This window comes from Metopolophium dirhodum, chromosome 4 (assembly GCF_019925205.1).
Source record: "Metopolophium dirhodum isolate CAU chromosome 4, ASM1992520v1, whole genome shotgun sequence".
In the NCBI taxonomy this organism is placed as follows: domain Eukaryota; kingdom Metazoa; phylum Arthropoda; class Insecta; order Hemiptera; family Aphididae; genus Metopolophium; species Metopolophium dirhodum.
In genome coordinates, this window is record NC_083563.1 from 27,220,337 (window position 1) to 27,233,997 (window position 13,661).

The 13,661-nt window shown below is 30.7% G+C and overlaps 2 protein-coding genes and 1 pseudogene across 3 annotated transcripts; 1 reads left to right on the forward strand and 2 right to left on the reverse strand.

Moving 5' to 3' along the window:
- Positions 1–2,806: 2,806 nt before the first annotated feature.
- On the reverse strand, positions 2,807–3,584 carry LOC132942545 (uncharacterized; annotated as a pseudogene).
- A 964-nt stretch (positions 3,585–4,548) lies between these two features.
- Positions 4,549–13,551, reverse strand: LOC132943063 (tRNA (guanine(26)-N(2))-dimethyltransferase). 2 transcript variants are annotated; one of them, XM_061011858.1, is made up of 10 exons: positions 13,113–13,551; positions 9,937–10,066; positions 9,344–9,479; positions 9,049–9,236; positions 8,134–8,365; positions 7,923–8,071; positions 7,621–7,774; positions 7,279–7,505; positions 6,913–7,215; positions 4,549–5,612 (listed from the first exon to the last, which is right to left on the reverse strand). In XM_061011858.1, exons 1-10 carry the CDS (start codon positions 13,171–13,173, stop codon positions 5,549–5,551), a joined length of 1,644 nt encoding a protein of 547 aa, XP_060867841.1. In that variant the 5' UTR covers positions 13,174–13,551; the 3' UTR covers positions 4,549–5,548. The 2 variants fall into 2 exon arrangements, with proteins under 2 accessions (XP_060867841.1, XP_060867842.1); XM_061011859.1 differs by lacking the exon at positions 13,113–13,551 and adding an exon at positions 10,175–10,438 and having other exon boundaries at positions 4,550–5,612.
- Positions 10,600–12,260, forward strand: LOC132943064 (mitochondrial import inner membrane translocase subunit TIM50-C-like). Its single transcript, XM_061011861.1, has one exon. The coding sequence runs from the start codon at positions 10,857–10,859 to the stop codon at positions 11,973–11,975; it is 1,119 nt and encodes a 372-aa protein (XP_060867844.1). The 5' UTR covers positions 10,600–10,856; the 3' UTR covers positions 11,976–12,260.
- Positions 13,552–13,661: the final 110 nt, after the last annotated feature.

The following is a 13,661-nucleotide window of genomic DNA, read 5'->3' on the forward strand; positions in this document are numbered from 1 at the left end:
TCATATTACCTATAATATATAATACCAATAACACCATGCCATTATTTCGTTCTATGATAAAGCAATCAGTTATACCTAGGTACTATAATTATATTGCAGTAAATTACAAAGAATTCTATGTAATAATATATATTATATTATATTATACATATAGAATAAATTATAATACAGAATCCTGTGAAATTAAGGTGGTCGGCGGATGTTGGATAGTGATTAGTAATCACTGCAGACTTTAAAGTGCAGATTACTCATTAGTCCATAATGGGTTGAATTATAATATGGTTATGCATAAAAGATAATTAAATATAGGTATATATAGAACTAGCAAATTACTCGCACGATCATTAATTATTGTTCTCCTTTCCCTCAACCTATCCAATATTATTGTTTGGCAACATTGCTTTATAATTTACCTATAAATTATCCCATAGGTATTCGTTATCAATACAATTTATTATGTCAATCATGATCAGTGATCACGATTATAATATAGAACAGGGGTCTCCAACCTTTTTTTACGGCGGACCAAATTTGAGATACGCTTTGGCATCGCAGGCCAACATTTTTAGATGAATAGAGGTTATGAAATTGAAGAATAGATAGGAATAGATAAGATTTATTTAGAAAAAAGAATGTTTATTTGCATAATTTTTTATTTTTTATTTTACGAGTTTTTAAGTTGTTATATTCATCAATGAATGATTCAACTTGATATCCAACAATCATATTATTATTATTATTATTTACACTTCGCGTAGACTCTATATTCATATTATTATCATGTATTTATGTAATATTATACGTGCTACAGACATTTATTACATTTTCAACTATCGATAAAGGTCAAACCACATATATTTTTAGTTATGCGTATAATTAACATATTATTTTACAACTGTCAAAACTCACATAAAAACCGTCAAAAAGTGATTTCCTACAAAATTTAGGTACCAAGTTTTGTTCTGTTTAGGATATTACAACTCGAGTCAATAGTAATGTCGAAAATATGGTATCGGTACATGCATTGGCGCAAATAGGGGGGGGGCTTGGTGGGACTTAGTCCCCCCAAATGCCGGTCAAGTCCCCCCAGTTCAAAATCTAGTTATTAGTACTAATTTTTATATTCTGTGGTACTAAGCAATATGGCCTATGGGGAGGGGGCCTTGAGATACCCCAAAAAATTTAGTCAATTTGCGCCAATGGGTGCCTACATGGTTCAAACCTAAGCCGAAACGTTTTCAAACAATATTATTTTTCGACATACAGCTATTATATTATATAAAAATTATATTAGGTATTATTTTACAATTTTGAATTTTTTTAAATATTATTTTGTATTAACGATTCGACTATATTGACGTTCGCACGTTCTACACAATGCATATTAATATATCATTATTTACAATTCTTGTATGGTTTATATATACTGTCCATGTCGTATCCGCCGGTGTAATTTCGTTATTTTATGATTTATTCAGTAGTTTTCGTCGCCGTTTGATGGCTTAAATATTTTTTGGAACATATAAAAATATCCGTGTAGCGGATATACTGCAGGTATACGGTCTTTATACTTTGTATAATCGACTAACGAGTTTTTTTTTTATTTAAAATATATATTTTAACGATTTTTTAGTCGTTAAATCTGTAACAATTGATTATACACTCGACAAAACGAAAAAAAAGAAATAATATTTTTTTTTGTTCACATCAAAATATGTATAAACCAAAAATAATACGAAAATGTATAAACAATAATTTTCAAAAAAATTAGCTCATTGACTATTTAAATATAATATATTATACATTATTATGTTAATGATAATAAAAGGAAAAAAAATCAAAATTTACAATAATATGTAAAACATTTAACAATTTGAGGTAATTTAATGAAATTTAAACAAAAAAAAAATACGACGGACAGGAGACACAATGAACAAGGGGGAGGATGCGAGATGGTGAATTGGTGCGGAAATGCAGTGTTGCTGGCCACTGGTCACCTCTGCACGTTCTCCGATCTGTCTCGCGGGTTGACGAGTGTCGCTGGCGCGTTTGCTCGGACGCTTGACGACCATGCCCAGCCGGCAAGGCCAGACCGAGACGGCCACGGGAGCGACCACGGTTGACGGTGATGGACGGCGGCTAGTGCGCGATGTCGTGCGCGTTGACGGTCAACGGCGCGACGACTCGGCCGACGGACGGCGAAGACCAAGACGCGGGAGAGTGAAGTGAGATTTTGTGCTACGGAACCGGTGGGGACGAGCGAAGCGGCCGATGTGGGATTACCACTGGGCGAAAAGGCAAGTCAGCGGACCACAGCGCGATCCTTGACTCTCGGTAATTTTTGCCCTGGCGTTGTCCCTTCGGCCGCGTCTTCGTTCCGCCGCCGCGGTGAAGTCGCGCACCGCCAAACCCTTTGAAACAGTTAAGTTTCCGAGAGTCCGGCGCCACTGACGTCCCTAGCACGCAAATCTCCATACCACTCACCCTGTGCCGAAGTCTCCGTCGCTGCCGTCGTACAGTCACCATCGCCGTCGTACCGAATCAGTGTATCGTCGGGGCGGAATCGTTGCCCACGCCGGTACCTCTACTATAGCCACCGCATCGTCGCCGTCTTCCGTCACCGCCGCTCCACGTGACCGTAACTTCAACCGGGCGCTCGCCGAGCCGCCAGAGGGTCTCGCGCGTCAACGACGACCAAGCGCGCTACACCAGCGAACCCGTCGCGCCGCGGGTGGTTAGAGAACGTGCGTGGGTGACTTACCGCCGCGCACCGTCCGTGCTCTTTCTCGCATCCTCCCCTCCATTCCATCGCCGTCATTCTGTCCGTCGTCTTCGGCCAAGGGGCGAGCCGCGGACGGTTTCTCATCGGCAGCAGCACAGACCGCGGAAAAAGCGTCTGACGCCTTTCCACCTCGTACGAGGTGGATCGCAGTTTCCGGGTGCTGCCGCCGGGTCCAGCCTACCGACCAGCTCACTAAAACTATTCTTTACAGCTATACCCCTGGCCGGCTCGATGTTCTCATCCAACACGTCTTCTGGACGCAAAATGTCGTCAAGCAGTGTTCGAGAGAGTTGTTGTGGGATCGACAGGCCCCGATTCCGAAGACGGCGCGTCCCCACACGACGACGTACAACTGCTCGCCAGCAAAACGGAATGGTCCTCTTCCGCTTCTGAAATTGTCGAATTGTCTTCTTCCTGCACCGTGTTGTTGTTGCCGAGCGGTGCTGCCTCTGGGATCGGAGCAAGCTCTGACTCTGCTGCAGATGGCAGCGAATCGCCGCTCGGCAATCCTCACTGTGCAAGGAGACAGACTCCTCGACGTTTTCGTCGACCTCCTTTCTATCTGCGCCTCCAAGAATCGGATTTTGTCCTTCAGGCTCCGACTCCGGGGTCTGATCGTCGCCACTTGCAGTAGTTGCGCCCGTATCGATGGCAGACAGAAGAAGATTAACTAAACGCACGAGGTAATCGTCGTTTCGTCAGCGTAAGTGCCTTCCATTATGTTGACTACAATGTCTTCTAAGATTTCGAGTAATATGACGTTTACAGCTTCGCGGTCAATGTTATAATAGTTAGTTGCCATCTTTTATTTTTTGAGTGAAGATAATATGTACGTGTACGTTAGGATTTAATTGAGAATTGGTAATGAGCTAAAAACAAATATTCCAACGCAGAGACCTATCTCCCAGATGACGACGACACGACGTGTATTACCTACTAGCCAGCTTGTATGTTATCTTTCTCGTCGGCCCGCAGCATTAGAAGGATTTCGAGCGCATTAATTGTTTTAAAGACCATTATTATTAGGTTGGTATTGATATATTATTATTATACCTAATATTTTAACGAAGATAGTTTCTGGTATTACGATTTGTATATTTATTCTGTGACTCGATTTATACTTTTAGGTGATCTTTTATATTATACAAATATGTTACCGGGCAAAGTAGGAAATTGAGCATTGTCCAATTAGATTTGGGCACTGTAGGTTAAATATTGAATATATTAAAAATCATATAAAACATCTTACTGAATACTTAAATAAATATAAAAAAACCTGAAATAGATGCTTCAAGTATTAATTTCTAATAGTTTTTAAATCTATTATCCAATATAATGGTACCTACCTCCTAATGAAGAATTAATATTTGTACCTAAAAGTGGTTTGACATGAATAAGATGATTGATGAATATTATTGATTATTATTAAATTATAGTCATTTTAATAGTTTAATTTAAATTAATTATTACTATAAGGTAATGTTAGACACATAATATAGTATTATATTATTTTATTAATTATCACATACACAACTATAATGGCACTGAGTTACAAAATCGACCAGGGTAAAAAAATGAACGTCTGATGTTTAAATGTTGATGTATTCACGTGTCACGTCGTAAAATAACAGTACCTATCTCATCCAACGATTTTCTTATTGTTGACGTCAAAGACCAAAAGAACAAACACATTGTTATAAAATCAATATATTCATATGAAATAAATTAAAATTAAAAATCATTAAGATGAATTTAAAATTTATGTTTCACATAATGTAGTGTGTATTTACGGATATAGCCTATATACAATATAAATGTATGTAGAATACAGATTAAACCCTAACAAAACAGTTGGATAATCGTAAAATTCTGAGAGTAGTGATCATGGGTTTTTTATTTGTTGTATTATATAATATGTAATATACATACAAATATTTTTTACAGGAAAAGAATAAAAATTGCACGGTTGTGAATTGTGAGTTGTGGTCCATATTAAAGATGGGTAGGATTAAAGCAGTTTCAGGCAGTTGTTTTTTTTGGTATCATAGATATTTTAATTGTTTTGCTTTAAAACATCCATTTTAAATTCAATCTCATAAACGATAAACATAATCATAACACAGAAATAATTTAAGCAACTAAACCGCAAAACAGGATTTTTTTAATAAAAGTAATTTATTTGATTTGTAATATTTAATAATATTGGTTCAGTAAAATAGCAATTCATACATATAACACAATCATTAATCACTAATGACCGGTGATGGATATTTTAACCTTCAGTAGGCTGCGCGGGGTAATTTATTACCTCACTAATTTAATAATATTTAGGTTGGAATAAGTGTGGTGGTATTTTATCTAGCTTCTACTTATGTTATATATTATAAAAATAATGTTAATAATTTTTTAGTTAGTTTAAAATAATATATCATTTTTTTGTCTAATAAATTAAAAAATAAAACAAATGTAAAATTAAAAGTATTAATTACATTTAGTATTCTTTTTTTACTATATACTTACGAAAATATTAAATTTAAAAGAAATAAATGTAAAAGAAAAATAAATTATGTTTAATCAAGGGAAATTTTTACACCGTGCGACGGAATAGATACCTATAACCCGCACGACCTACTGAAGGTTAAAACAATAGCGTCAATGTAAATTTAAATTCCATAAATTAACGCAGTACCTATTAACTAGAAGAGTTTATATTATAAAAATAATCTGTTATAACAAACAATTATTCAGGATGCATACAAAATTTAACTACTTAGAACATTTGATATCCGTTTCACATTCGACTTCTGTAGCACTTAAGATAACTTTCTGTCTGAAACACAAAAACAATTTAAAATTATACACAAAAGTTGAAGCATGTTGTATTACTTGTATAATAATAATTAGAATACAGGGCTCAGATTTATATGTAATTACATGATGGTTAAAACGTATAACTAATCAACTTCAACAAGTGTAAAATCTATTTCTTATTTGTTTTTGAATAGAAAGATTTAAAAATAAATCGCAAAATGAGCTTACTATTATTTTACATATATTTAAATATTTTGTCATAAATACACGTTCTTATACATAATTTATTGTTTTCTGCGGTTATTTCAAATTATATTTTTACATTTTTATATATGTTTATCTTAAAACTATATCATATTTTGTTAGTTATATATTATAGTTATAAATATATTAATGTATTTTATTCAAAGATGATATACCTGACCAGGTACATATACAGGGGGGGGGGGGGGGGGTGTAACACATGTAGATTCCTCTCCTATGTCTTTCCAGCCCCACCCAAAATTTTTGTGAGGTTTTTACAAATTCTGCTTAGGAAAAGAAATTATAAACAGGTGAAACGTCTGATTGATATGAAATATGAATATTATTTGTGTTGTAATAATTTTAATGATAACACGACAATATGGAACGTTTTGTAACTTGACAACATCAATAACCTTTCAATTACGATATCAATTACAACATTTTAATTACATTGCCAGTAACAACTGCTACATGAGAAAGGTCATTTTATACACTTAGGAGGCTAAAAACTTATTTACGTAACACTACAGGAGAGCAGAAACTTAATAGAATGGCTACTTTAAACATACATACTGGTACTGAAGTAACAAGATTTGGTGTTTGATGAAATGGCAAAACACCCTACACGAAGAATTATTCTTAAACTGTAAATTATTATATTATTAGACTTTGATTTATGAATTAACTATAAAGTATATTTAAATATTTAATATGAGCCTAAATTATTTTTCAACGTGCATTATCTATAAATACTAAATAGAAGTTAAACAGTTTAATTTGTAATTTAAATATTTTACTCTTAAACCTAACTTAATCTTACCCCCACCATTATACCTGCTGAAATTATTTATTTTTTCCAAATTCACAACCCCCCTTAATTTTAAAATAACATTTAGATGACCTTGAATGAATATATTTTACTATCCACATGAATACAGACAAATAGGTAAGTAATTAAAAATAGACTATTATCATAGAAAAACTAATCATTGCCTTGCTCAAATAATTAAACTACATTCTTTTTAACTTAAGAAATAAAAATAGTCAATAAGGATAAAAATTTAAATTCTTACTTTGAATTTCCTTTAGTTCCTGGTCCCCAGTATGGTGCAGGATTCTGTTGATAACGTACTAATCCCTGCAATGATTTTGGTATCGTATTATATTTTTTATCAAAAATTATTTCAGTTGTAGGTTGTTTAGACAAAATTGATCTAGCTGCAACAGAGTCTTGTAATCGTTTTTCAGATACAGGATGTGTTTGAACCCAAGTTCTGATGACATCCCAAACAACTGATTGAGGTGCGTCAGTTTTAACACTATTTTGTGCACAATGGGATGAAGACACACGGTATCCAGCACCCACTAATGCAGAACTAAAAATATTTATTATTTTATTAATATATATTATCGGAAAAAATTAACTTATTTGTATTTACAAAAAATATCTCAATGGCATTGCTTCACAATGAACAGTGTTGGTAAGTGATGGTACTGTATAGTACAGGGGAATATCCTGTAATTCTTCTTGCATCATACCCAGCATTCCTCTCATTCGCCTAACAGTATTAAATTTTTTTTCAGCTTCTTCAGTTTTTATGTAATTGCACAATTTACTGAGAAATTCAGTGTTATACAAAGGACCTGTCCATATAGGCCCTCCCACCTAAATAAAATAATTATTGAATTTCAATAAATAATACTTAAATGAAAGATCAATATCAAATTTAATATTTTTTGTAAATGGTATTATTTACAGATTTTAAATATAAATCACTTACTAAATGAGGAAATCCACAATGTTCACATTTTTTGTCAACTGGTGGACCAGACAAAAGATTAAATTTCATATTTTTTGAGTCTGATTTAGCAGAACCCAATGGCAACAAAGTTGTCATATTACATCCTCTACACTTATACACTGTTGACATTTTGCTATAAATTAAAAATATAAATTTAAATTTATTAATACATCAATACTCCTAAACTTTTCCTTGATATTTGTTGATTAATTTGTATATAATATTCAATATACTTGTATTTATGTTATTAAATACAACAATATTGTCTAAACTATATTTACCTAGACATTGATTTACACATAAAAGGACTAGTACGTATAACTACAAATACCCTTATATAAAAATCAGCACTTATTGATAATAATGGCTCCATATAACGACCATATCGAGTACACACATTTGTAATTGTATGCAAAACAATTCTTAATGCCTGAAAATAAATATAAATAAAAACAATAAATAAATTTGAATAGCTACAGATATGTAATATACCATTTCATGACAAGCTGGAGATCTTAATGATATTGAACCATATTTGGCATAACACGATTCTGGTGTATTACCAGCTAAGACAGCCATATCAGTGCAAGTGACTAAGAGCAATCCATTGTCAGCAAGGCTACATACAGCTGGATCTAATAAATTTGTTGGGCATCCATAAGGATCTAAATCAACAACATCAAATTTAGTTTCAGATTCAAATTGCCTTTTTCTCATAACATGTCTGTACAAAAAAAAAAAAAATATTTATATATATTACACATAATGTATTAAATCAAAAATGTATTAAACTATACATAGTCCGCGTTAAACAGACTGGTGGTTGTTGATTGAACAACATGAGGCATTCTACAGGTTGTACCACAAATTTATTTGGAGCGCTATACTTATAGGAATGCAATTGTTGTATGTGAACGTTATTTAAAATATATAATTTCAATTAGCTAGTGTCGACTGGGGGCAGGTTTGTTTGGTGCAGACTTAAGTATTAGGTTAAATCAATTAAATAGTGTTATTTTGTTTCTGTTTCAATTCCAATTTAGGTTCGACAAATATTTAAAGGTTTATTTTTAACATATTTTTAAATTTATTTCAACTTCTGCCATTAAGTTTCAAAATACATATTAGTATATTATAATGTAGTATTATTTTAAATATTAACATGAAACATGTTTTTGCAATATTACCTATTTAAAAAACAACTGACACAAAAATTTTATAATTTGAAAATGGAATAAAAAGTTAATTTCAGAAGTTTTTTCAAATTTATAATATTTATATGTCCACCCACGGCCTACAAGTATGTAAAAAATATTATTTTAATTCCTGATTTCCTATTAAGTAACTTATTTATTTATCTTAATATAAACATAATAGAATATTAATGGTTTGTGGAATAAAACTTACGCAGCATCATAAAGAGTAGATGTAACTAAATTTTTAACATTATTTTCTTCAATATTTTGATTCATTATTTGTACGGCTGTTTTTGATATATCGTTAGCATATATTTGTTTAACTCCTGGAACTTCAAGAGCATATCTAATAGCTCGTAAACCAGTTGCCGCTAATGCTTCCAATATTTCTAAACCTGACTACAAAGAAAAAAAAAATATAATATTCTACATATTCAAATGTTTTGATTAGGTACATAAATTTAATATAATTTATAAAAAAATTAAACATAATACATCAAACCAACTTCAGTTTGTGTTCCAATTTCTAGTTTCACAGGTTCAATTTCTTTTGTATTATTCTCATCCGGGGATCTTTGTCTTTTTCTGGTTTTTAGTTTTTCACTATGATGGATTTCAGAAAATACTGAAAGAACAGCAATACTGAAATATACCAAATCATTATTACTTGTGCAAACTATAAATAATATCTTAACAAAGTATATATTTTTAGATGAACAATTTTATTGTTTATAATTTATTAAATAAATAAAGAGGATACGAGAAATTTGTAAATTTATTAAAACTTCATTACAGCTACCTACATTATATTATATTAAATAATAAAAATAGAACTATTTTTATTCTGAAAATGTATCTTACTTTTATGTTGTATAAAACATTTTAAATACCTATTTAACTAAATGTATTTTTTTTACTATGTAAATCAACAATAAATTTAAAAAAGTAAATATCAGCTAATTTTTCAAGATATTTCAAATATATTTAAGAGGTTACATGATTGAATAATTCAACAATATTTAAACTTGTGGATGAATTTATACATTCATAGTATTTTTTGCTAGGAATTACATAATATAGGTCATTTTTACAATTTTACCTTAAATCTCTATTGAACTCTTGCACAGGATTATAAAACACTTTGCTAGAGCTAGGGACCCGAATTTTTGCTTTCCCTTCCCTTATTTCCGTAAACTCGGATGAAGACTCCATGCCGAAAAGGCAGTAACCTAAATAATAAATATTACAATTAGTATCAATAACTAATAAATGACAACAAGTACAAGCGTCAAGCAATAATAAAAAATATTCGTATCAAAATATTAATGAATTTATACCTCGGTTAAATGTCAAATAATTAATGTATTAATAATATATTAATTATCAAAGTATCAATTTCGTCATAACTAATTAACAGAAATTAAGAATTTACAAATGTTTAAACTTTTGGTCGCCTAATGCCTTAATTAGGCATTAATAATAAGAATTTTTTTAAATATTAAATAATGACTATACAATGTAAGTTGCAATTTTTAGTCGAAGGTTTAAAACTATTATTATAGTTTTGATAGGAATTACGGACAATATCTACGTGCTTCGAATCACGTCGAATTTAGATATTAAATACCTATGATACTATCGATGTCAATTGAGGTTATGTCCACCGGTATGTTTTTATTTTTCTTATCTAAAATAATTTTTCTGCCTACCTATCGGCATCGGCTATCTGCTATAGTATGGTAATTTAATATATTATTTTATTAGTTGTAGTGTGGCTGGACGGTGTCTATAGTTTCTTATGTCATAGTAACTCGTCGATTTAGCGTCTTAGCGATAATTTTCGTGACACGTTAGTATGTTACTTGTCAATTATTGTTAGTTAATAGTTATACCTATCATGGTTATTTGGTGACTTTGAAGTTCAGTGTTCAACTTTAGATTTGGCGATGTGTATGTAATGTCTAGTGTTGTTCTATTATAATATGCCTAAGGATTGACATTTGACAGTACACCATAAAAATGGCACAGTTTTTATTCCGAGGACTCCGACTATACAACACCACTATTTTGAGCAAAACAGCAGTATGTTGTAAATGCGAGCGGAATACATTCAAACTGATCTCGTACGTACAACCGTCATTTGCGTCATTGTTAAACAAGAAATTGTACAGTTCATTAACTGAAAAAAAACCTGCTGAAACATCAGTAACGACACGTGCGCTTGATCCATTAGATATATTTGGCGAGGATAAAGATGAAAGACGTAAAGAAAAAGAAAAAGCAATAAAAAACTTAAAAATAGGGTTCTTCTTCATAGGTGCGTCATTAATGATGGTTCTTGGCTCTGGTCTTTATGTTCTAATGGATGACAATTACTACAAAAAAGACGAAGATGAAAAAGATACATATCCAGTACGTCTGTTTAATCGCGGAAGATTGGCAGTCAGAGAGTTTTTTGAATCAATGCGAGCGCCTTCTTACGAAAAGCTATTGCCTGATCCGTTGCCATACCCATATATCCAACCACCATACACATTGATTATAGAAATGACAGACCTGCTCGTTCACCCAGAGTGGACATATGCAACCGGATGGAGATTTAAAAAGAGGCCAAATGTTGATCGTTTCCTTGAGCAAGTATCTCAAAATTATGAAGTAGTTGTATTCACAGCTTCAAATGGATTTAATGTTTACCCAATTTTAGACAGTTTGGATAAAAATAATGTAATAATGTATAGACTTGTTAAGAATGCAACTGACTATATCGATGGACATCATGTAAAGAATATTGACCGTATTAACCGTGATTTATCTAGAGTGATTATGGTTGATTGGAATGCTGATTCAGTTAAATTACAAAGGGAAAATGCTTTAGTAATACCTAGATGGACAGGTGAAGATGGTGATCAACAGTTGATTCAATTGGCCGAGTTTTTAAATGTAGTTTCAACAAGTGAAGTGAATGATGTAAGAGAAGTACTGTCATATTATAAACAGTTCGACCACCCACTTGAAGTTTTTAAAGAAAACCAAAGAAAATTATTAGAAATGCAAGAAGAACAAAAACAAATATCAGGCACGCTTCCAATAAATAAGGCGAGAGGCTCGTGGAAAGATAAATATCTGTATGGAAAATAAATTTTAACTGTTACAACATATTTTTATCTTTGTTTTTTTTATACCAATAATAAAGTAGGTAGTAGATATTAATACTGCTCGACTATTATTTACTTTGTTATTATTTTTTTTTAATTCAAGAAGTCACCTGTTCATGCTTAGTAGTAAAACTATTGAGAATACCGAATAGTCTATTAGGAATATTTAGTTAATAAAATTATAAGTTGTAATGATTTAAATAATTTTGTACTTTCCTAGAAAATACCTTAATACTTAACTTTTGTTGAATATAGATCTAAATATTTATTTCACTTGGTTAATAATTTTTATCAATTAAAAAACAATGGGACTGCACAATACTTTATGGTGAATCAATAATACACAGTACATCGGTGAAAGTAAATGAGTATATTCAACTTTATACAATAACAATATAAATGCCACAATTATAAGTGTTCAAGGAGTTCATTGAATCAACTGTTATGAAAGATGTTCAGTTACATTTTAATTTTCATATCAAAGTTATCGAAGACTGACATTTTTAATAATAATTTAAAGAAAACACTAATTATTACTAATAATATCTAGTCTGTACAGTATACAAAATATAGGTAGGTACTAGATACCTAACTTAATCTTTAAAAAAATAATTTATCGATGTTTTGTGCATTAAGTAGTATGGCAAATGTTTAAAGATTACTTATAGCCTATAACTATATTATAATGACAATTGTCATAAACTTATAATATATTTTATACTTATGCATGTACAAACTATAAGGAGTATAATATACTGTGTTTAAATATTGTGCAAGCTTTTTAGAACTTTGCTGAAAATAAAAGGGAAGAAATTGATAGAGAAAATTGAAATTTAATGTTATTGCTTCGTCAGCTATATTTATACAATATTATCGTGTATGCATAATATAATAATATATAGTTAAAAGGCAATAGTCATGTAAAACTACACAAATTCTCATTTACTTAAAACGTAATTTAAAAGGCATTAAAATTTAAACATTATGGATGAATGTTAATTAAAATAGTTATATGGTTTGCAAAATACATACCTAAAAATTTTACTTATTTGTTATTGTTTTAATATTAATATTTTTAAATGTTTAAAATAATAGGTACAAGACTTTATTATCAACTTACGTGTGTTATAATATAATATTTGATATCGTTTTATTAAAATTTGTATTTGATTAAATTTCATGATTATATAAAATTATTAGTCTTCATATAAGTAAAATAAATATTTTAAATTCTTAATTCAATAAACATTATAACTTCAAATATTATATTATAGATAAATGCATAAAATAAATGAATAAAAATTCCATGAACCTTCAATTAAATTATCTTAGTTTGTCATTACAACAGTTTTTGCATTAAAAAATTTAAGAAATGGTGAAGTAAATTTAAAAATGATTGTTATTTAGTTAATTTGTAAGTTATTATACATCTATCTATGAAAAATATTTATTAATATTATACAATATTGTCAATATACATTCTGTAGTAATTAATATTGTAAAATATATAAATTCTTGAATTTGTTTTTCGTAAACAAAATGGAAACGTTAATTTGATGATTAAATATTAAACAATTAAACCAATAAAAATTTAATTTCAAAAAATCTCTGAAAGTCTGAAATCTGAATAAAAAAAAATCAACGCGGTGAAGTCAGATTGTGGTGGTGG

Bases quoted from the DNA above. Each gene is read 5' to 3' on its own strand.
- LOC132943063 (XM_061011858.1), bottom strand. From the start codon at position 13,173: ATGAAATTTAATCAAATACAAATTTTAATAAAACGATATCAAATATTA. The intron at 7,775-7,922 runs GTAAATATAGTT...TTTAATTTATAG, and splicing joins ATGTGTAAATCAATGTCTAG to CAAAATGTCAACAGTGTATA. The intron at 7,506-7,620 runs GTAAGTGATTTA...TATTTTATTTAG, and splicing joins ATTGTGGATTTCCTCATTTA to GTGGGAGGGCCTATATGGAC.
- LOC132943064 (XM_061011861.1), top strand. From the start codon at position 10,857: ATGGCACAGTTTTTATTCCGAGGACTCCGACTATACAACACCACTATT.